This window comes from Vespula pensylvanica, chromosome 2 (genome assembly GCF_014466175.1).
Source record: "Vespula pensylvanica isolate Volc-1 chromosome 2, ASM1446617v1, whole genome shotgun sequence".
NCBI classification, from domain to species: Eukaryota; Metazoa; Arthropoda; class Insecta; order Hymenoptera; family Vespidae; genus Vespula; species Vespula pensylvanica.
The window spans coordinates 16,309,531-16,332,797 of record NC_057686.1 but is presented as its reverse complement, the minus strand read 5'-3'; the positions used below and the strand labels follow the sequence as shown (position 1 = coordinate 16,332,797).

The 23,267-nt window shown below is 29.0% G+C and overlaps 6 protein-coding genes across 6 annotated transcripts in view; 3 read left to right on the top strand and 3 right to left on the bottom strand.

Annotated features, from left to right (window-relative positions):
• Nucleotides 1-2,315: 2,315 nt before the first annotated feature.
• LOC122627404 (cleavage and polyadenylation specificity factor subunit 4) lies at nt 2,316-3,805 on the top strand. The gene is made up of 4 exons (XM_043808509.1): nt 2,316-2,525; nt 2,761-2,964; nt 3,041-3,230; nt 3,325-3,805. Exons 1-4 carry the CDS (start codon nt 2,423-2,425, stop codon nt 3,695-3,697), a joined length of 870 nt encoding a protein of 289 aa, XP_043664444.1. The 5' UTR covers nt 2,316-2,422; the 3' UTR covers nt 3,698-3,805.
• A 709-nt stretch (nt 3,806-4,514) lies between these two features.
• LOC122627403 (drebrin-like protein) lies at nt 4,515-6,867 on the bottom strand. Its single transcript, XM_043808508.1, has 5 exons — nt 6,441-6,867; nt 5,970-6,138; nt 5,655-5,887; nt 5,369-5,546; nt 4,515-5,290 (listed from the first exon to the last, which is right to left on the bottom strand). The coding sequence occupies exons 1-5, from the start codon at nt 6,521-6,523 to the stop codon at nt 4,541-4,543; spliced, it is 1,413 nt and encodes a 470-aa protein (XP_043664443.1). The 5' UTR covers nt 6,524-6,867; the 3' UTR covers nt 4,515-4,540.
• A 140-nt stretch (nt 6,868-7,007) lies between these two features.
• Nucleotides 7,008-8,201, bottom strand: LOC122627406 (BLOC-1-related complex subunit 8 homolog). Its single transcript, XM_043808511.1, has 3 exons — nt 8,024-8,201; nt 7,881-7,954; nt 7,008-7,776 (listed from the first exon to the last, which is right to left on the bottom strand). The coding sequence occupies exons 2-3, from the start codon at nt 7,933-7,935 to the stop codon at nt 7,307-7,309; spliced, it is 525 nt and encodes a 174-aa protein (XP_043664446.1). The 5' UTR covers nt 7,936-7,954; nt 8,024-8,201; the 3' UTR covers nt 7,008-7,306.
• A 16-nt stretch (nt 8,202-8,217) lies between these two features.
• On the top strand, nt 8,218-9,823 carry LOC122627405 (translocon-associated protein subunit beta). The gene is made up of 4 exons (XM_043808510.1): nt 8,218-8,350; nt 8,729-8,870; nt 8,947-9,261; nt 9,333-9,823. The coding sequence occupies exons 2-4, from the start codon at nt 8,730-8,732 to the stop codon at nt 9,447-9,449; spliced, it is 573 nt and encodes a 190-aa protein (XP_043664445.1). The 5' UTR covers nt 8,218-8,350; nt 8,729; the 3' UTR covers nt 9,450-9,823.
• Nucleotides 9,824-10,179: 356 nt separating this feature from the next.
• LOC122627402 (nuclear pore membrane glycoprotein 210) lies at nt 10,180-17,742 on the bottom strand. Its single transcript, XM_043808506.1, has 15 exons — nt 17,385-17,742; nt 16,822-17,093; nt 16,522-16,742; nt 16,314-16,454; nt 15,913-16,211; nt 15,554-15,844; nt 12,703-15,460; nt 12,288-12,623; nt 12,000-12,218; nt 11,655-11,907; nt 11,310-11,551; nt 11,092-11,238; nt 10,895-11,021; nt 10,707-10,763; nt 10,180-10,633 (listed from the first exon to the last, which is right to left on the bottom strand). Exons 1-15 carry the CDS (start codon nt 17,597-17,599, stop codon nt 10,446-10,448), a joined length of 5,766 nt encoding a protein of 1,921 aa, XP_043664441.1. The 5' UTR covers nt 17,600-17,742; the 3' UTR covers nt 10,180-10,445.
• Nucleotides 17,743-17,983: 241 nt separating this feature from the next.
• LOC122637762 (glycerol kinase-like) overlaps nt 17,984-23,267 on the top strand; it is a 16,665-nt gene continuing 11,381 nt past the window's right edge. The window contains exons 1-2 of the mRNA XM_043830107.1: nt 17,984-18,231; nt 21,821-22,087. Coding sequence (XP_043686042.1) covers nt 21,862-22,087 — 226 coding nt within the window. The 5' untranslated portion in view covers nt 17,984-18,231; nt 21,821-21,861. The remainder of the gene's footprint in view (nt 18,232-21,820; nt 22,088-23,267) is intronic.

The window sequence follows — 23,267 nt, the reverse complement described above, 5'->3', positions numbered from 1 at the left end:
TTTACTTAAAAAATAATAAACACTGATATTGTCATAATTTATATTGAATTGGTTAAAAATTAATGTGATTTATCTGGATAAATAAACGAATGGATCGCAATTAAATAAAGCACGATAATATAATAACAATAGTATACTATTTGATTAGCCAATAATCATTGGAATGTTTAATATTGTTTAATTAGATATTAAACACTATAAATTTTGACATTACTTATTGATCAATCTCTCTGATAATATATTATTAATATAATATCCGTTCAAACATATTTCTAAAAAATATATTATATAAAAACACGAACACACACGCACGGATACGAACACGTTAAACGATTATCAAGAAATTAAACGATTAATTCTAAGTCTATCGATAACGAAGCAAGAAAACAAACGACGATCGTTAACCGTTGAAAAGAGCGCGAACTTCAAAACGATTTAAGTGCGCAACATTCGTACCTATTGAATTTCATATAGATTTACAAAAAAAAATTGAAGATCAAATATTCTTTGAAGAAAAGAACCATCACTCGTACGTTACTCATTTCTTTTCTTTTTCCTTCTTTTTTTTTCCCATACACTAACGACACTTGAAAATAATCGGAAGGGAAGATAATTGTCGAAAAAAAAAAGAAAGAAAATTCACGAAATTTTCTGCAATGCTGATTCACATGTGCATTCATCGCGGTCTCAGGTACACTGCCGAACTATTCGCCCTGCAGTAAACCTATATATGCAGCAAAATCCGCGTGGGCGATTCTACATAGTTCTGTGCCCACGCTTGATTGACTATATACATACATGAAATATATATGTATATATATTTCATTCCACCATCTCTCATATTATTCTTAATCAAAGTCAAACTGTAATAAAAAGTATCTTTTTTATAACGAAATGTTTCAAAGATAAATTATTTTTCAAGTTAAACTAAACTTTGCTCTTATTAGATAAACTAACAAAGACAATCGTAAATTAAAGATTTACTTCGTCTTTTCAAAATGCTATGAAGAATTAGAAAAAATCGTGGACTAAGTGTAACGATCTTTTTTAAATCGAGCAACACGACCATCGATCGAGTTAATTTACTCGATCGATTTTGTTTATTTCTAACTCGATTCTAACGATATTAGATTAACATTTGAATGAAGAACATATTCGTAATATTGTAATAGTAATTAAACCCTATATTCTAGATATAAATTCTGATATTTATATAATTAAATTAAAATATAATTACCAAAAGAAACATCTTCCTTTCTGTGCTTGCGATCGTTCTGGAAAATAGGCGATCGAAACACCACCACGCGATATTTTATAGAAGCTTAGCTTCATATTCGTTGAAGCGATGACGTAATTAGTATCCTATTAAAAAAAAATAATAATAATAAAATAAAATAAAATAAAATTCGACGAAGTAAATAATACCAGAATGATAAACATTGAAATTCTGTAATTTTATGAAAAGTATATATTTTTTCAAAGCAAATAATTATTTGAAGGATACTGTAATCTTTGAATGCGAATAGCTTCGTATTATATATATTCGATGTATAAACAAATACCGATCATATTCCTCTCGACATTTGACGAGTTCATTACGTCGCAGAAGCTTTCGAAATATTTTATATAATAATTATATATTTATTCTTTTTCTTCTAATTATTTATTCCTTTATTACGTGCATATATATATATATATATATTATACGTATATAATTTACTATATAACCTACTTTATTGTTCTCTAATAAATTTATTCTAATTTTGTGATATTATTGTAAGTATTATTTTTCATAAATCACACGAACTTTTATCACCTAGCAAATCTAACGAATCAAATTCGAAGATTAATTTCACGAAGCAGTTATCGTTCTTTTGTTCGCAAGACAAGTCTTTACGAATGAGATCCTTCTTTCAAACAACCGATATTACTTGTGTATTATAATATTGGACAATAGAATCTTTTAGAATTTATTGGAAACAAAAATCACATCGAATTTTGACTAATGGTTCAAACGTATTTTTCGTGTTAGAAACGAAAAAAGTTATTGCGTTAATCTTTAAATAATACATAAAAATCATATTAGAAATGTTTGAAAAGACATAAACCGTTATATGTAATAATAAAATCGATCAATTGTTGTTTAAATAATTTTTATAATATTACTTACCACACAAAAATTAACGATGCCGATGCCGGGTAATCTCGAATGACTTTTTTACGAAGCAGCAGTATTGCCAACTTAAGAATTTAATGCAGTCCGACTACTAATTTTTTCAATGGTTGTACTTACAAGGTTGTTAGTACCGAATTAAATAGGCAGTTTCAATTTGCTTGAAACGCGTTATGTCAATCATAACATTTCGTGTGTATATAATATAAATATTTGAATGTGTATAATTACAAATCTAATCGTGTTAAAATGGAGTGTATCGTAGCAAATGTGGATCATATGCGATTTGATATTGAAATTGCACTTGATGAACAATATGGAGCATTATCGTTACCATTTACCGGAATGGATAGTACGTAATTTTAAAAATAGGTTATATCTGAAAATATTATTTATAATTTATAAAATATAATTTATATATATATATGTATATATAAATTAAAAAGAAAAGAAAAAGTATAGTTTATCATGAGCTAATTTTTTCTATTTGTGCCAGACAATACAATGATTAATGAAAAAATGACTTAATTTATTTTTATTAATTATTGAGTGACATTATTTATTAATGGTGATAAAATAAATTTTAGAATCAATTGCAGCAGTATGTCAATTTTATCCGAGAGGTACGTGCGTAAAAGGAGCCTCTTGTCCGTTTAGACATGTTCGAGGAGATCGTACAATTGTATGTAAACATTGGTTAAGAGGATTATGTAAAAAAGGCGATCAATGTGAATTTTTGCATGAATATGACATGACAAAAATGCCAGAATGTTACTTTTATTCCAGATTTAGTGAGTACTTTTTCTTATTGTTATTTGATATTCTCATAATAAAGAAATAAAAGTTAATCATTAAATAAATCATTAGATGCTTGTCACAATAAGGAATGTCCATTTCTACACATTGATCCTGAAACCAAAGTTCGCGATTGTCCATGGTACGATCGTGGATTTTGTAGACATGGTCCATTATGCAGACATCGGCATGTAAGACGTGTTCTTTGTATGGCCTATTTAGCTGGATTTTGTCCAGAAGGTCCAAATTGTAAATTCATGCAGTAAGTTGACAAATAATAATAAAAATAGCCATTTATGTGAAACATATATGTTATACATACAAGCAGATTATTGTAATTTAACAATTATTTTTAGTCCAAGATTCGAATTACCAGCAGTACAGGACATGCAACCAAAAGAAGGAAAGAAAGTTATGATTACTTGTCATTTCTGCGGTGAAGGTGGTCACAAAGCAATTTATTGTAATAAAATGCCTCCAGATGTAAGAGAAGCACAAGTTAGACAAGAGATGGAAGGTACTTCTCATAATCCACATCATCATATTAATATGCATAATGGGCCACCTCAAAGAGGACCTCAAAAACCATTAGAAGAAGTTACTTGTTATAAATGTGGTCAAAAAGGTCATTATGCAAATAAGTGTCCTAAAGGACATTTGGCATTCTTGAGTCATGCTAGTGGGACTAGTAGTACAAGTGGTAATCAAAATCAAAACTATCGAAGATGATTTTATGTATTTTATTTATGTAAAATAATTATTGATTTTTTTCTTGACCAATATTACTTACCACTATCGAAATTTATATGTCATATAGTAAAGTAGATTTAATACGAATATTGTGTCTCATAATCTTATAAATTTATTCATTAGATGTATTGAAAGTAAAAGTGAAGGTAATATTGTATACCATATGTTGCTAATAAAAGCAATTTTGTACATACAATCCACAATGATATATAAGGAGGAGGATATTATCAATACCATAAATTTGCTATGTCAAAGTTTCAATCTTTATTGATTAAAGTATGGCGTATGCTTAAATATAATACTATAACAGGGCATATTTAAGTAATCTTTACTAAATACATTGTGACTATTATATCAGTTCTGATATAGAATGTTATAAAAAGATATATTTACCTAAGTTTAGCTTTTTTATTTTTATGATGTAATGCTTGGGAAGACTTTTTCTTTATTATGAAGACTAATGGGCAATATAATTTGTTTAATAGTTTCAAAATCTTCCCAATTAATATGTTAATGACATTTCTTTTTTTTTTTTTCTAATACTATAAAATCTAGTTTTAAATAATCATATTACAAACGCTGAAAATGTGCACATATTTATTTCCTTTTTCTAAAACTATAAAATGCATAATTTAATACTAAATAGTCAATTAATATTGCAAACATTTCACCTAATCATATCACTGTAAATCTTAATTTAACTTCTGATATCCTGAAACACTTGCTGATATTTAAAAACCTGTCAAGTATCTCTCACATATAAAGAAGAAAAAACTTCCAAATATTTCTGCTTGTCTTTTGTTGTCCAAAATATATCCTCTATCATGTTGTATTATAATCAATAACTTCTACATAATTAGCTGGGAATAATCCATATGTCCCATCAGGACCCAGTCCTTGCCACCAACCTTCATCAATGGCATCTATGTGAGTGATTATATCACCAGGATCAAAAGTAATCTCTGTATCATCCGCAGCTTGATAATCATACAAAGCTCTTGCTTTCATACCCTCATTATTGGGATCAAAATATAAATAAGAACCATCAAGCTGATTATATAATTCATTATCAGTGATATCTTCCTTATTAGTTTGTTCAGTCTCTGTTTCGTGTGAAGATATTTTTGAATCATGAGGTGTAATAGTATTTACCACTTCTGTAGCAGAATTTGTTAATGTTTCTGTATCGTTTATCTTTTTTACTTCTACTGGTGTTGCTTCCTGAGGTTTAATATCTACATGCTCCTTTTGTTGACTTTCCTCAATTGCTTTTTTAGCAGCTTCTACATGACCACCCTTCTGTAAAGAATGTTGGACTTGAGAAGATTTCATTTGTCCAGCAGCAGAATTTTGTTCAAAAACAGCTCTAGCATTTATTGTTCTTTGAGCGATTAATTGCTGCGCTTCTTTGCTTCTTTGTCTTCTTAATTCCTCGCTTCTAGATTTATGATCATCATCATTATCTTCATTATATTGTTGACTAGCTGCTATACGATTACGTAAATTATTTGCTTCTTCTGCACGTTGTTCTGCTAATTTTTGTCTTGCTATTGAACTTTCCTTAGCAGATACCTGATAATGTTTAATAACAATGTCACAATGATAAAAGCTAACAGTTAGCAGATAAAAAAATAAATTTTATTTACAGACCTGTTGTTCTCTCAATTGACTTTCTTTCTCTTCTCTCATTCTAATTTCCTTTTCTAATCTTTGACGCTCTTGTTCATTTCGAATTCTTTCTTGTTCCAGTCTTTTCTTTTCTTCAATTTCTTCTCTTTGCCAGAATTGATCTCTCTCCGTTGCATTTATTTCTTGTTCTGGTATTACTCTATAAAATAAAGTATAAAACAATCTTCAATAATGTATAAACTGTATTCAAATAGAAGAAAAATTTATTAAATTAAAAAATATATATTGACATTGTAGGAAAACATACCGTTTATATGTTGTGCCAATAGGACCTGTGTGTGCATCATTTTCACTACGTGGTTCATTAAATTTATATGCAGAAGCAGTAGCTCTTGCAAGTTTCTCCATAATAACATCAACTTCCACGTCATCTTCGGAACGAGCAGTAATTGTTATATGTGCACCTTTTAATAATTTTTCTACATCTCTAATATGGTTTGCGCATGTTCCTTTTCTAACAATAGGTGCACCTTCTCCTTGCTAAAAAAAACGTATTTGTATATCTCTACATAACATACATTTATACTAATCAATGTTATTTGATACTAATAAAATGTCTTACCCAATTAATTAATAAACATTTTGGTAAACTTGTTTTAGTATCAATCACACGGCAGAAGGCATACATAATATGACTACTACTTAAACGATCAATCATTTCTTCTAATCCACCATTCCCTGTACCAACAACTTTCAAGTTATTTGTCTGACCTTCATATCCAAATACAGCCCTGTAGAAACATATAATTCTTTCTAATATATATAAAAAAAAAATGTGTATTTCATTCGATTTTTTAACATCGTGAAAAATTTACCACAGATAAAAACCATTATCTATGTTCTTATTAGTATAATTATTACATATATATGTATATATATATAGCGAAAAAAAGAGAAAGAAAAACGTAAAATAAAGAATATTCAAATAATAAAATATATAATTAATATTTATACATATATTTCTATATAAATTTATTACATTTTTGTAAAGAGATAAAAATGTAATGAAGCATGAAAAATTCAAAAAGCCTACCAGTTAGTAGACGACTTATCGTCGACTACACTGTGCCAAGCGGCCACCAACGTATCTTTGTTTTTTGTTAAATTAATTGACATGTTTGTAATGAATTCATATAAAAGTCAACCAATACAACGAATTGTTAACAGTGCAACCACTGATATAATAAAAGATAGTCAAAGATGCATCTTCACGTGTCTCTCTAGGTTCGCTTTTCTGATTGCGTGTCAACGCCCTTTTGTTACCAACTATGGAACAATAATATTCTTATGTTATTAAGAAAAATCATTTTTTCAACAAAAGAATTCATTTCAAGAGTTATTGCAAAATAAGTTTGAAAGTAATGATATTTAATATATTTTATAAACGCGTCTCAAGATTCGCGGTTACAAAAACTTATGGCTCTTTTAGACAAAGCTATATTCAATTTCCGACACGTTACAAGTCACGAGGCAATACATGTGGACTAGCCATCTGATAGCGTTAAATTCAACCAATTTCATTTTTTTTTTTTTTTTTTAATTTTTTATCTTTATTATTTTAATTGTGATATAAAGAAATATATGTCTATATATACACATATATATATATATATATATATATATAAGGTCGTCATATTTTTTATTAACAAAAAGATATTACAATATTCATTAAAGAATTTTTAACATTAATAACAACATTATTAATATATTACATATATGTGAACACTCACAAACATTCACATGCAACAGTTTCAGATGATATATGTGTTATATAATATATGTAACAAATAGATTATTATATCAATCTTATATCTGTTATTTAATATTAAGGAATTTTCTGGAATTTTATAATATAAATTACAAGAAACAGACTAGATAGGAAAAGAAATCTTCCTTCTTTCAATTATGGACAGTATTTGATCTTTGTAATTCTCCAGAATGCCTAGCATGATTCATCATAGATTCTACTCTATTCGCAGTTTCTCTAACAACATCCGATATTTCATCTGGTAAATGATCCAATGTAGGAATATGTGCAGAAAGTCTTTTATAAACTGAATCTCTATTTCCATCTTTTTTATGCCTTCGTTGTTCTTCGTACTTTAATTGTTGCTTGAAAAATATTGCATTTTTTATAAACTCTAAAGTATTCTCAAAACTTTTCCCAGCACCATGCATTCCTTTAATTGCGCTAACTCCGTATTCGACGTCGTAACATCTACCCAGAAGTTGTTGTTGAAGAGCCAATACTTCTACTCGTTTTTCTACCATAGGTGGTAATGCCTTTCTAACATGTTCTTGTAATCGGTAGAATGCCAATGATGGCTCGTTTGCTACTATATGCATATTCTCAGATATTCTTTCAGTTGCTGAAAAATAATCAATAATAAATTCACAAGAACAATCATATGTTTTATAAAAGCAACATTTTCTTTTGAAATAAGAAAATATTTATTCCAATAAATTTTTTAACCTTTTTTCACTTTCGTTTCCAATTCTTGATCAGGTTGATATACCTTCGCTGTCATTGTTTATCAAAAAAGATTACTATTCAGAAATAATATATTAAAACTTGTGAAAGTTTTATATTAAAATTATTATGTTCCTTATTCTAACCTCTTATAAAATTGTTACTTAAATTTGAAATTAATTGTTTCTTTTATCGATGAAATGAAATGTTATTGTCTGAAGCAATATAAAAATCTTAAGAATATAAACAAATAACTATCAACAATCTCAAATGTTTATAATCACAATTAAAACGGATTCATTTTCGGCGCCATTTCGTTAAATACCTTTTACCGGAAGTAATTCGTGTACACGAAAGACGTTTATTCTATCGAAACGTGGCAGTGAACGGGGCGCTGTTGGCACTTGCTCAAATGTCTTTACGCGTGTAGTGTGATAGTATCGTAATTGACACGAGTGAGGCGGTTTAATAAGGTAAAAATTTTTAAATTTACAATATTTTCGATAAAAAATGTATTAATTCTATACACATGTAAAATTAAATAATCTTTATATTTAAACGAACGATTTACTTAACCAATTGTTGTCATTTTCTTACATAAAATTCTATATAACAACAGGTTTCCAAATAATTTTGTTTCAATACGAAACAATAAATAAATTTTTAACAATAAATAAATAAATATTAAATTATTTTATATTAATCATTTAGAGATATTTTTTTCAAGATATATTCCAAACAATAATATGTAATTAATTTGGATGTCAAAAATATTAATTTCTATCATGTGTATAATGTTTATTAATAATATAAATGTACATATATTTTTTTTATTTTGTATGATTTTATAGAATGAAGTGGCAAATTTTACTCGCAGCATTTGCTGCATTTTGTACCGTATATGGAGAGGAAGGGGAAGAAGCTGCCAGGTTGTTAGTATCTAAACAAATTCTTAATAAATATCTAGTAGAAAATATGGATATTATAGTGAAGGTAAATTGTAATATTATTTATTAATTGTTTGTAAAAAAAAAAAAGTTTTTTCCTTTATTTAACCTATAATTAACAGTATACAGTTTACAACATTGGTAATGCAGCTGCGTTAGAAGTTGAAATTACCGATAATTCTTTCCATCCTGATCATTTTACTCATGTAAGCGGAGAGCTTAATGCTAGAATAGATAGAGTACCACCATTTACAAATGTGAGTCATACAGTGGTTGTACGACCACGTAAATTTGGATACTTTAACTTCACATCTGCCGAAGTTTTATATCGGCGTAAAGAAGATGCATCTAGACTTCAAGTTGCAGTAAGCAGTGAACCTGGCGAAGGACTCATTGTTTCATTTAGAGATTATGATAAACAATTTTCATCCCATGTGGTAAATATTTTTTCATTTATTTATTAAATGTTTAAAACCAAGATTTTATTCTTATTATGAATCATTTTCAGATTGATTGGGCTGGGTTTGCTATAATGACTTTACCATCATTAGCTATTCCATTCGCATTATGGTATTCCAGCAAAAGTAAATACGAAAAATTATTGAAAACTACAAAAAAACATTAAGTGTGTGTGTTTTGTACAAATATTAAATTATAATAAAATCTAGGTCATTTATAAGAAAATTCACTTGCAATGTTGTAAGAGATTTGACTGTTCCATCGTTTGTGCATCTATTTTTATAATGGATATTATTTATAAATATTGCCAACTTTCTACTAAATGATAAATGCATTTATATATTTGTAAAAAAAAACATCTCATAGAAATATTTAGAATTTATTGATATATATCATTTCTCTATAGAATTATTTTTTATTTTTAAATAATAGAAAAAGTATGATAAATGATCCTATTATCTTGAAATGTACATGTATAATTGTTGCAATTAATTTGGCATCTCTTATAAGCATAGGAAAACTTATACAAAAAAAACAAAATGTTAATTAAAAACTTGTAAGAACAACTTTTATTTAAATTTTCATACATTTTTTTTTTTTTTTTCTTCATATTTTATCTATTTTTTGTTCACACGTTCAATGTGTCTTATCGAAAAAATAAGTAATAAAATAAGTTTTTTTTTTTAATCTTTATAACAGACATTATGTGATATATAAGTACACGAGATTTATATATTATTATAATTTGTAAAATGATACAAAAGTGATTTTCTGTTTTACATAGAAAGAATAAACACAAAACGGTTTTTTGTTCTCATAATTATAAGCGTGAATGTTCGACTAGGAAGTATAGATTGCCAGTCAACAATAACTTCTATTAAATAGTAACACAAACATTAATCACACAATTTGATAACTCCTATTATTGATGTGTTTATACAGTCTTGATTACCGTACAAAATTTTATAGTATAAAACTATATTACAAAATGTACATTATGCATATTTGTATGCAGATTTTCTATAAGAACTTTTACATATAATAATAATAATTAATAATAATAATAAAAATAATAATAATATAGAACACTCTCATCAATGATTTTATCACTGACAATTAGAATGGTTAGTTTACATTAACACATATATTTTTTATTAACCATTCAATTTAAAGTTCGGTTCCGTCTAACTGATGGCGTGAAAAGACCACGAGGATCACCATAGACTGGTTCAAATGCTGAAAATGGTCTTAATGGTGTAGTCGGACTTCGAGGACTAGACATATTTGATGTATTTATAGTAGTAGAATATGGTGTGCTGGTTTTTCTTATTGGTGGTGGACATTTATCAGCTACAAATGAAATATATTTTAATTTTGTTTTTTTCAATGTGTACTTACACATTAAATGTTCTTTAATACATACCAAAAACGCTTTTATTCTTTATCGTTAAATCAACATTTGTCACTTTATTTTTCCATACTGAAAATAAAAAACACATAATATTATGCACGATATAGATTTCTTTATAAATTAAAATTTCTGTTGTTATAATTATATGAATTTAATGAATAACAATAAACGTTATAATAAATTGATAGAGTTAATCTTACCGTAAAAACAAGTTATCACAATAACAGCAAATGTTCCAAATGTATATCTGTGAAAATATACATAATCAACCCATTGGATACCAGAGAAGGGCATGAAATGATCATACTTCGAAATGCGAATAAAAAGCTGAAAAATAAATACAAATATTAAGTTAAGTATTAATATCATTCAATATATTTCTTTTATTATCACTTACAGAAATATTTTGTTTGGTAAGTTCATTTGCTATCATTATTTTTTGCCCTTGGACATCATCTTGATTATTCATCAAACGAAGACGATATTGAATTCCAGATTTGGATATCAACTGACCACTTATAGTTATTCCATCTGGTACTTCAACCTTAAAAATAATATAAAATAAATAATAATACACTCAACAATCTTGATATGTAAAAAAATAGTATAACTTACAGTAACATGTTCCAATACTGATCGTAATCCGAAAATGTCTAGCGTAGCAATGGGTACTGTTTGAGAATGTGGATTGATAAATAATATTTCTTTCGTACTAACATATATAGGTGGAAGATACGTAAGTTCTAAAGGAATTGCTTCAATATCACGACTTCGTGCACTAATTTGTATACGAGCTTCTAATGTACTGAGAGCTACGTTCGGTGAACCCATTGGTATTATGTCACAGTAATAGAAACCTACAAGTATAAAAAATATTGATCATAATAATAATAATAATAATAAATAAAAAACTGTATACTTCTTTATTTGATATTGATAAATATTTTGTTTTGTACTGACCAGTTACAATGCTAAATCGAGGTTTAACAAGAAACATATCTTTTGCACCTATTGAGCTACTTGGTACAAGTTGTATGTTACATGTATATGGAAAAGAAGTAAGTGCGAATGAGGAATAAGTTCTACATCCTCCTAAACCTCTTGACAATACGTTATTTTCTTTAATCTGTTCATCTTTACTCTTAAGTACGAGTGGTACACTGAATATTTCAAAACCAGTTACATTTTTGCCTCGTAGCGGTACTATAGATACCTATAGAAAAATAAATAAATATATATATATATATATATATATATATTTTTTAAACATATTTTTATACTGTTACAAGTATAAATTTACAATACCTTTGATATTGCTTGAATGGTTACTTCTATTTCACCCTGCATATGACTGGCAAGACTATGCTTGACAACAGCATGTCCTATGTTTCTTGCTCTAGCTATACCAGTTATTGGATCAATAATTAATATTTCAGGTGCAGTAGATTGCCAGTAGCCTGGATCACCATCAGACGAAAGAAGTGGCATAGAGAAGCATACAATATCACCTACAGTCAAAGTAGTCTACAAAATAATATCATATTGATTAAAATAATGAATAATATGATGAAACACAAGTATTATAAGTAGTACCTTCGTTGGAAAAACTATATCACCCAGTCTCATATGTACATAATCAAACATTCCCTGAGGATATTTATCACTAAATATTTTAACAACTAATTCTCCATTTTCAATAAATTTAGTAGTTATCAAATTTCCAGGATTAGTGGTAAACGTTGCCAAATCAACGCGATTTAACGTGGTTTTAATGTTGGTTTCAGCAGCATGAAATTTCATACCAACATTATCATAATATTCTACAATATAATCCAATTCCATTCCTTTAGGTAACATATTCAATTCTTCTCCGCTTCTTATACGTAATTTTGAATGTAAAGAAAGCATCATGTAATGAATGGGTTTAACCTATGGTAAATTTTATCACATATTACATATCATGATATCCTGCATGTGTGATATAACGTAAAATATTATATTAACTTACATCGACAACGATCGTTAACGTCTGTTTTACGTTATACGTTTCTACGTTAGTGATAGAAATAATAGTTCTTCCAAAATGATCGCCTGACTTGATGACTCCATTGTCAACAGTAAAACTTTTTGATGCTAAATTTAAAGCATTCTGATCTTTAGAATTATTTTGTTGCGAAGTTGATATAATCTGGTATGTAACTGATCCATGCTTATCCCAATTTGTTTGTAGTTTTAACATCGAATTTGGAGACATTAATATCAGAGACGAACCACTTGGTAAAGCAGGATTAATTAAATGTAATTCTTCGAAAATTTCTATTTTCACAAATGTAGTATACGTCATTTCATTTCTAAGACCAGTTAATACATTAGATGGTACTGTGACATTTAAATAAATGGTTACTAAACCAGCTTCCAAAGCTCTTGCTCTTATTGATACTTCGTTTTGATATCGAATATTAATTCCTGTCCCTTCATACATATTATGTAAACTTAGCAAGGTAGAATCACTAGAAGACCACGAAAAAGATAACGGCAACTGCATAGATCCTATTATAAGGGGTGTTAAATATTCTGGTATACCAAATGCCCAAAGTGGAAAAGTACCTCCCACTTTTACACGTGTCACAGGTGTAACAATTTTTATGCCCTCAAGATATAATACATGAATAGTAGTATAATCTTCGGAATAAATGATTTTATTTCCTTTTGCGTTAAGACCAATAGCTCTTGCAATAATTTTGGTTTGTCCGTTCGATTTCCCTTCAAAAACCCCATTATGATCGATACTCAAAATTTCGTTATTTTTTGTTGAAAATTCTATTTCAGCATTCGTAGGACCGCCTATTGTTTGGATTTGATAGATCGTTCCGATTAATATCGTTAGATTTTTCGGATGTATTTTTAAAGGAAGAAAAACTTGAATCGAGATTGGTTCACTTTGTATCTCTTGTTCATTTGCTTCGCTAACGAAAGTTAATTGAGATTCACCTTCATTAACGCCAGATACCTTATATAGCATTTGATCGTACGGCGGATTACCATGTTCGTTTAGAGACAATTGTTTGATCTCGATATATTTATTTTCGAATTTTGCTTTAAAATTCAATGCATTTAAAGATGGTAATTTTATTATATTTCCATTAGTATCTAATAATTTAAGTGCAGCTATTACACATTTTCCCTTTTCGATTTTATTGACAACATCTGTCTCTATTATAGCTAATTGTTGAACTTCAATAATAGCTTCTGCTTCCTTCGATGGTAAACAAAGATCTCTCAACGCTATATGAACTGTTCCTGCTTTTTTTGGTGTAACACTGATTACTTTTGTTGGCTCCATGTATCGAACGTCAGCGACATCATTCGAACTTAAAATAAATTCGTAATATCCAGAACCTTGACTAACTTTTAAGTAATATTTTCCATTTGGATCATTCAAAATGATTAATTTATTTGGGCTAAGAATTGTATCATTTACCAATGTTATTTCAACACAATTCTCTATTAAAGGTGTTTCGATATTGCCTTTATCATTTTGAACAGGAAATGCCGGCCATTCTGGCGTTATTCGTAATTTTCCAAGAATATGTTTTTCATATCCAGTTATTATAGCACATACTGTAAATATTCCAAAACGTTTCGTAAATACAATATTTTGGTAATGTCTCTTTGGCAAAACTACTTGCATATCTGTAAACGTTTCTTCTATGGAGCCAGTTGAAGTTTCCACGTGACCAGCGGCAGAAGGTTTTATATTCCATTCTATGTTTAAACTCGTAATGTTATCGAATTGCCTCCCATCTTCGTCCTTTACTATTATAATAAATTTTTGACTTTTATCGCTGTGAGCTAATATTTTATCTGAATTTTGTTTGAGCGGACAACTATTACTGTCTTTAACTTCTGGTTGAAGATAAATATATCTTGGTTTTCCACAAGTAACTCGTGCTGTTTGCATTGCATAAGTAGTTTTACAATTTGGTAAGAGAGGAACGTTCGAAACTGTGTACGTTAATATTACTTCTCCCAATGTTTTGCAAAGTACTTCGAACACAGATATATCGTACGATATACTTAACGAATGTGTATGCTCTATTACTTCGGCAATTTTTTCATTAGAACTTTCCATTTTCCGTGAATAGCTTTGTGCTTTACTAGACCATGGATGAGGACCACCTTTGAATATTATTTTTCTAGAAGAACCAACGGCAAGTAACGCTTCTCTTTTTTTAGGATGTACAATTACTAATGGTTCATACGCCGACACAGTTATGTTATCTGTTAAATATTGTCCATTGGCATTGTATGCTACAGTGACTTGAGATATACCAACGCTTGAACTGATAATTGTAATTACGGCACATGACACTCCGATAGGTTGTACATCTTTGCTAAAATTCTGTGCAAAATTACCATCAGGAATAAATGTTTCAAAATTGATATCTCTGCAATCATTAAATGGAATTTCTTTGCTATCCGATCCATTAGTTAATTTTCCATATAACGCAATATGCAAATGTATAGGTTCGCCAACAGCTGCCTCAATACTATACTCTATGATTTTCAATTTTGACGGTGGTAATACGTGTATCTTTGCCGTATCTTTGTTATACTGATTTCTTGACATCGCGACGATTATTTCTGAAGATCCTGGACCCAAAATTCTTATACCTCCACTTTGAGAAACCGTTACTATGGACGAATGCCTGCTTATCCATACATACGAACCATCACCACCATTTGCTTTTAAAGCTATGTCATATCTAGGATAATATTTATTCTCATTATATAAATATTATTTCTTTTCAATAAGAAAATATATTTATTATAGTTAAATGTGATATGATTTGGCATACCGCGATTTACTTTTAGAATCCCATGGAACAGCTAATACATGAGGACGAACTGTTACAGGCGTGTGTATCACAAGTTCTGCTTCTGTGGAAAGTGGTGAAGGAAGAGCGATTTTTTTTCCATGCTTATCTGTTATTCCATATAAAGAAGCTTGTACTAACATTGTTCCGCAAGCAATAGGAACACCAACGAGATAAGTTCCATTTTGTGATACAAATTTTGGATCAAAATAATTTTCATCCACTTTAATAGATACTTCAATACCTTCGCCAATATGAAATTTGTGATCTTTACTAAAAGTTAAAAGGATATTTAATATGATCGACTTTTTAATATTCATTTATATATTGATTTAACATACTTATCATATAATTCGACAATGATCTCATGCATTTGTCCTAAAATCAATCCCCAATTTCTATTTGGTAAAACTGCCAGAGAAATATATGTTACACTATTTACATTGACCACAGCAGAAGGTAAAATAACCGGATATTCATCTCGAACATTTTTATCATGTAGAAATACTTTAGTTCTGCCTAACGAAAGCGCATAGGCAGTACTTATATCATTATTAATTTCTAACATATCTGGATTTTCAGCTTCTAAATAATACTGACTAGAAGGAAGATTGATTATTTCCAAACGACCTTGATGAACCTAAAATACAATTCAATTCTTTACAACGCTAGTTTCTCGATTGATAGTACTATTAATGGCGCTATAGCCAGTTTTGAATTTGGATATATTGTATATAAATACCTGCATTATTTTATACTTGAAATTATCATATTGCATCATTGTAACTTCTGAAGGAATAATAATTAGATTAGCTATAACAATTAATTCAACTTCTATTGGTGGAACATGTTTATACTCTGGATAAGGTAACTTTACAGAAACCTAAAAAAAAGACATAAGTAAAATTTAATTTGTAATTTTGGATATAAATATGTATTAAATTATTTACCTTTGCTGTACCAGTACGAATTCCTTCTAAAAGTACTACATGACCTTTTTTACCAGCTGCATCTAGTTCGACCACCGTTAGAGGGGTTTCATATTGCGATTCCTGATATGTTAAAAATCGTAAAACATTACCAGGAATTTTATTATCGGATTGAGCACGTTTATCAGCATTACCAATGCTCCATAAAAATTCTACTCCAGCCAAAGTTGTAAATTCATTTCCTAAAAGAATACTCGTGATGTTTTTTATAATTAATTTATTAGTTAAAAATTAATTATTACTTTTTCCATGAAATAATACCTTGCTCGTCGTAAGCTCGTACTTCAAAAGCCTCAGGTGCTTCTTCGATATACAATTCTCGTGTTGTAGTAACAAGGTTTAAAGAAAATATTGCATCTACTATAACATCACAACGTAACAATTGTCCCGTGTTAACATCTTCTGCCAAAACTATAGCCGTATTTCGTGTTGATTCTCTAGTAATAGTTTGGATCATAATACTCGAAGAACAACTTTTATCGAAGTTTTCGCTTATAGGAATAAGTTGAATAATATCCAAACGCGATGTTGACCTAAGGCGATATTAAATATTTATATTAATATATGTTGAATAATCATAATAAAAACATAATTAAACCAGTATACCAGTTGAAATAAACTATTTCTTCAGCATTTAATCTTGTAAATCATAATAAATGTTTATGTCAGGTTATGTGCAATATATAATTTTAAACAAAGGTAATGGCCATAAATGATATCAAGTATGGTAACACCCGTGTATGTATATATATATATAATTTATAAATTTTCTAATAATACGCAATAAATTATCAATCTTATGTCAATTAAATAATTATAATCACCATTGATAACAGCCGCCATCCGTTACTTCAAGAGTAAAATTTATAGCAAAATCGTTAAATACAGGTAACAAAACTCTCGGTACATTCAATCTATGTGTTGTAACATCCTTTGTCGCACAAAGTAAAAAAATAAATAGGAAAAATACTGTAGAAACCATAGTTGCCGTAGACAAAGTCGATCCATTTATCGTTCTCCGGCTTCTTTTTCCCTCCATGTGATCGTAGCTTAGCTAAACTTCCCGGCATTTGAGAGAATTACAAAGATCCGATATATATCGTTTCGATAGAACATATCGATATATCGCGAGATTAAACGATCGATTATACAAACATGTCAGTTCCACACGTTGCATTTTAATAATTTTTCATTGAATAATATTTTAATTGGTATACTTTATTAGTGGTATTGATTTATTAGAAAAAAAAAAAAATAGAATTGAAGAAGAGATATGTATTAACGAAAAATTTATACGACCTTGTAAAGATTAAAATAAAAGATTTTCAATAACCATTCTTTTTTGTGTCCGATTGAAATGTACCAATCACGTGTCGTCTTTGGCACAATGTTGCTTACTAAAGATTTAGTTCGCTAGCAGACAACAGCGAACCATTGTGTAGTAAGGACGTTGTACCACGAGGAGGATTACATTCGATACTTGGCGCCGTCGTACAATCGTTCTCTTTGATTTCGGATGTATCATCTTTCGACAACATACTTGTACACGTGCATCAGGTTAGACTGGAACCGAAACAGATGTATTTCCGTATTCGGATATTGATCGTGTAGTTACGTCCACACTGGGGCGTTAGTTTCGTTCACCGGTCATCTTTTACACATTTTGTCAATGTGAGTATCAACACAAACATAGTTTTTTTTTTTTTATCTATTCACTAACTTAAACATAACTTCTTCGAACGCGATCGTCAATTTTTTTGTACGAAATGATTCATTGATCCTTTCTTATGTACTATCGTTACAATTCATTCTTTACGCGTTCTATACCGGTATGACATAATGATCCCAGAATTCCATAGCGTACTTCCATTACAAACCTTTTTGAATGTACAAATCCATGGGAGTGAAGTTTGATGTCGACAATACTTAAATATCATTTTAGATCATTTCTTAAGCTATGCGTTTAGATATCGATAAGTGGCGCGAAGATGTCGCACTGTTCAACATGTTTTTGTTTCTTTCTTTTTCTTTTTTTTTTTTTTCTCTTCGTTTAGATATTTATATTAATAGTACGAATATTCTTGAGAAGTATAAGTTATTAAGGTTACTTTAGAACTGAAATTAATCACGTGAGTATTTCTTATAGATTAAATCTCTTGGAGTATTCAATTTTTTTTTTTCGATAATATTATTTCATCAATATTTATGTATAACGAGTAGTAATAAAGCAAAGTGCGTTAAGATAAATGGATAATATCAAGATTGACCGTGTCCTAATGTTATTTTCAATTACTCACGCTTCAATTATTCAATCAATATACAAAGGTCAGACAAATTATTTCCATGTCTATGAAATTTAATTATAGACTTTAAGCCTCTACGTTTATTTATTTTCCATATATTTTTAGACGCAATGAATTTTACTTTTACATTCTTACTAATAACATTTATACTACATATTGATTTAGATTCACATGTATATAAAGAAATCAGAAGTTTATGAAGAGAAAATTATCTATATAGATCGAATGTTCGTTTAGAGCCGCATTACAATCGATCGTCATACCTGGCTACGCTTTGAATCTGCGCGCCATAGTCGAATGAGTCACGTGGTCGTTCCAGCGCGTGTCTATTTCATCCATTTCGTCGCTAGGTGGCTACGAATCTGTGTTCGTTTACACTTAATTTGCGGTTTTTTTATAAAAAATAATTATTAAACATCGTTGTAACTCGCTGCAAATCGAAAGAAATATAATTATAATATATGGCAAACGTATTGTGGTATTCAAAAATCGTATATATTTAATTTATATCTCATAAAATAATTATTTTCTCTTCCACTATTTCTCGCAATTGTTCGAAATAGTTTCGATAACTATATAAGAACGCAACGAAATTATATTGTTGGATAGTCAGATGCTTCCCAGGATCTCTGAAATCTTGGCGCTTTTATGGCGCATATTTATGTTGCATCAAGAATAAATGGCATAAATATATTTACAGACTACATTCTCCATCATTTGCTTGCGTAATTTAAACGTACGCCTTTGTTTGGAATGCCTTTACTGTGGAAGTGACGTTGACTATCTTTTTGCAAAATTGACAAATTTTTTTTTTTTATATGTATATATATCGCTTCTATGTTTATATATATTTTTCTCGTTCTAATAGAAATCTTTATATTGACTTATCATTAAGGATAACTATTATCTTATCTTCTTGTAATTTGTTTTATCGTATTCATAATTTTAATATTTGTATCCTTTTGTCAACAAAGGTGTATACGTAAGATACGTTTTACGTCGGCTATTGAATTGTCGTTATTTTTTTTTTTTTCTTTTTTCTTTCATTCTTCTTATATAGCACACAATGTAAACATAATGCATTCGATATGAATTATGTAGACACCTGTCCATATCAGAATTTTTATTGAGTTTATCAAGAAAAACGAATGTGGCCCACATAATATACTTTGAATTATGTCCCTAAATAAATAACACGGTCATATTTTTTAACACTTTTATTCTCTAACCAATCCATCGAGATATGTTAATTTCATCGAACGTTTCTCTTAATTATTGCCGTTAATTGATAAGACTCGATTACGGTCTTCTATATAATTATATGTGAAATAAAAAAAAAAAAAAAAAAAGAAAACACAATGAAAAAAGAAAAGAAAAAAGAAAATGTAAGTATGCATATGTAAGTCCAATCACAATTTCGACTTTAAAAACGTTCACGAATAAATTGAACTAACGAGAGAGTTCTTCGGACGACTACTTGACTGCATACATACATAACTAAATGAGGCCATGACCTGTGACCTATTTTTGGTCAAAGACCGAGCGTCCCGATACGTACGATGCAAACTTCTCTAAACGTTCAATCGATTATTCTTATTATTGATTTCTCATGCAAAATAACAAAATTTTTATATCAACGATCTCTTTCTTAATTACTTTTATCGAATTAGAAATTTAGAATTTTGTAAAACGTTTCATACAAGAAAAAAAGAAAGAAAAAAGAAAAGAAGAAGATAGATTTGATGGAATAGTTTTCTAAATCATTTTTTTTTCGATGACACCGATATTTATAATTTAAAACTCTTAAACATGGAAGGACATTTATAAATTAAAACTCATAAACATAAACTCATAAGAAATATCATTGATGAGATTAGATCGGCAATGAGTCTTTTCTAACATTAGAACGACGACTTGTCGACTGATTGACTGGCCGTGACCACGAGACATCCTCAAGAGGAAAGAGGACAGACTATATATATATATATATATATATATATACATATAATGTTCTTGTATACTCTTTCTCTCTCTCTCTCTCTCTCTCTCTCTCTCTCTCTCTCTCTCTCTCTCTCTCTCTTTTTTCTTGTGTACTCTTTCTCCTTTTTTTTTAAGGGACAAGCTATAAACTACAAGGGACACTGTTATCGTTAATATAAATTTACTCCTTTCATTACAGTATTGTCCTCTCTTTCTCTCTCTCTTTTCCTCTCTTTCTATTTATGTATCTATCTATATATCTCCCTCTCCCTCTCTCTCTTTCTCCCTCTCTTTCTGTCTTTTTCGATGAGCACGCGTGGCTTGCCGTACCGTTCTGTAACTGTTAAAAGGTGTGCCACCGATACACGATTAGTTCTTGCCAAAGGTCGCTGCCGGTAGGACCCTCTGCTAGGATTCGCGAGAATACTTTTTTTTCTTTCTTTCTTTCTTTTTCTTATTCACTTTTGTTCATCATCGAAAATCACAATCGGTACGTTTTCTTTTCGACGACGGACGATTGTTTATATTATATTATTTTTGTTTTTCTTTTTCCTTTTTTTGTCGTTCCAAATTTTCGATTAAATCGAAACATACTTCATGTATCATGATCATTTTATTTTTATTTATATAATTAATATTGAATTATATTGGTTATATCGTTAATATTGAATGATCAAATAATTCGAGGAAATATTTCGTTCGTCTTTTATTTATTTATTTATTTATTTATTTATTTATTTTTTTCTCATTCTTTTTTTCTTCTTCTTTCAATATTCTTTCCTTTTAAATTCAAACTAAATTTTCGAAATAAATATTCGAAATGTAATAATATCGATAAGTATTTATATTTTCAAATTATCATTCTCCCGCCATTTCGTCTTTCCTCTTGTATTAGACTTCCCGCCTTTTTTTTTTTTACAATATGAACACTGGTTTCTAAGAGTTTCGTGTTTCTTTGTGTTTTTTCTTTCTTTTAGAAAAGGTATACACTGGTACATTCTCAAGTAGAACCGGTTTAATGGAAGAAGAAGAAAAGGACGTAAAAAGTGAAGTTCTGGAGAGCGAAGAGGTTACAGAAAATGGAAGTACAAATGGTGGAGAGATTGAGGCAAATGGCGGGAAAAATAACGGGGGTGACAACGACACGTTCGAGGATGACTCCACCTTCGCCCTTAAGGGTATGGAATATACGCAAACAGGAAGGAAGACCAGTATTTTCAAGTACTATGCGTTTAAGGAGAAAGGTGAGTTTTTTCTTTGTTTTTTTTTTCTCGTCCCACGAATGTGTTTTTCTCTTCTTAAGTTTGTCCGTGGGCTTTGACTCATGCAAATAGATTTTTGTTAAGAACTTTCTTACATATGTATTTTTTTTTTTTTTTTTTTACATCGTTGAAATAATGATCTTTGATATATCCAATTTGTTTTTTTTTTTCTTTCTTTTTTTCTTCTTTCTCTTTTATTTTTGTAAGAATAAATTAATTATCAAAAAATTCAATTCAAAAAGTACAGGTTGGGACAAAAATTACAAAGTAATTTTAATAATTAATGATTCTTTTGTAAACATTTTATAGGTATTTTTCTTTTTTCTTTTTTCTTTTTTTTTGTAGATTGTAAAACTATAATTCTAACTGTAAGCCTAAAAGATCTCAAAAAATAGTAATCAATTATAAAAAAAAACACTTAAAAGAACTTTTGATCTCACGCTGTATAATATTCATCTTTGATAAGTACTTTGTTTTTTTTGATTTAGTAACAGAAAACCTATTAGAAAATATCTCAAGTCAGATTCTAATCGATAAAAGAAACCAAACAAAGTACAATGTTTCACTTTTGATATATCTTAATCTTATCGCTTAACGAAGAATTGGTCAATAAGAATTAATTAAAATTTCTAATCATATTAAGTCGAAGTCGCTAACGACATCTATTGAAAATTATTATAAACTCTTATTAACTTTTTCAAATATATCGATTGAGTATCACGAAAGTAAAAAAAAAAAAATCGATACGATAAAAATCGATTTCTCTCATCTGAAGTATACAGAGTGAGAGCCGAAAGTTTCTACACTTGTAGTTTTAGAATTTAATAAAAACAACATTAATTTAAAGAGTCTCAAAAAAGAGTAATTGATTTTTATAATCATTTAACAACTTTTGGTACATATATTTATTTATGTATATACTGCAACGTCATTTGCGGAAATACAAGCATCATGGATTATATTTTTGGCAACTTTGATCTAATGCTAAAAATAAAAGAGTTTTGATATGTCCAAATGATTCTTATTTTATCGCTGCATTCATAAAATTCATATGATAGCTTCATCGTTATACAATAAATATATATATGTATGTGTGTGTGTGTATATACGTGTGTATATATATAAAAGATAGCTAACAAATCGCGTGAAACATCACGAGATC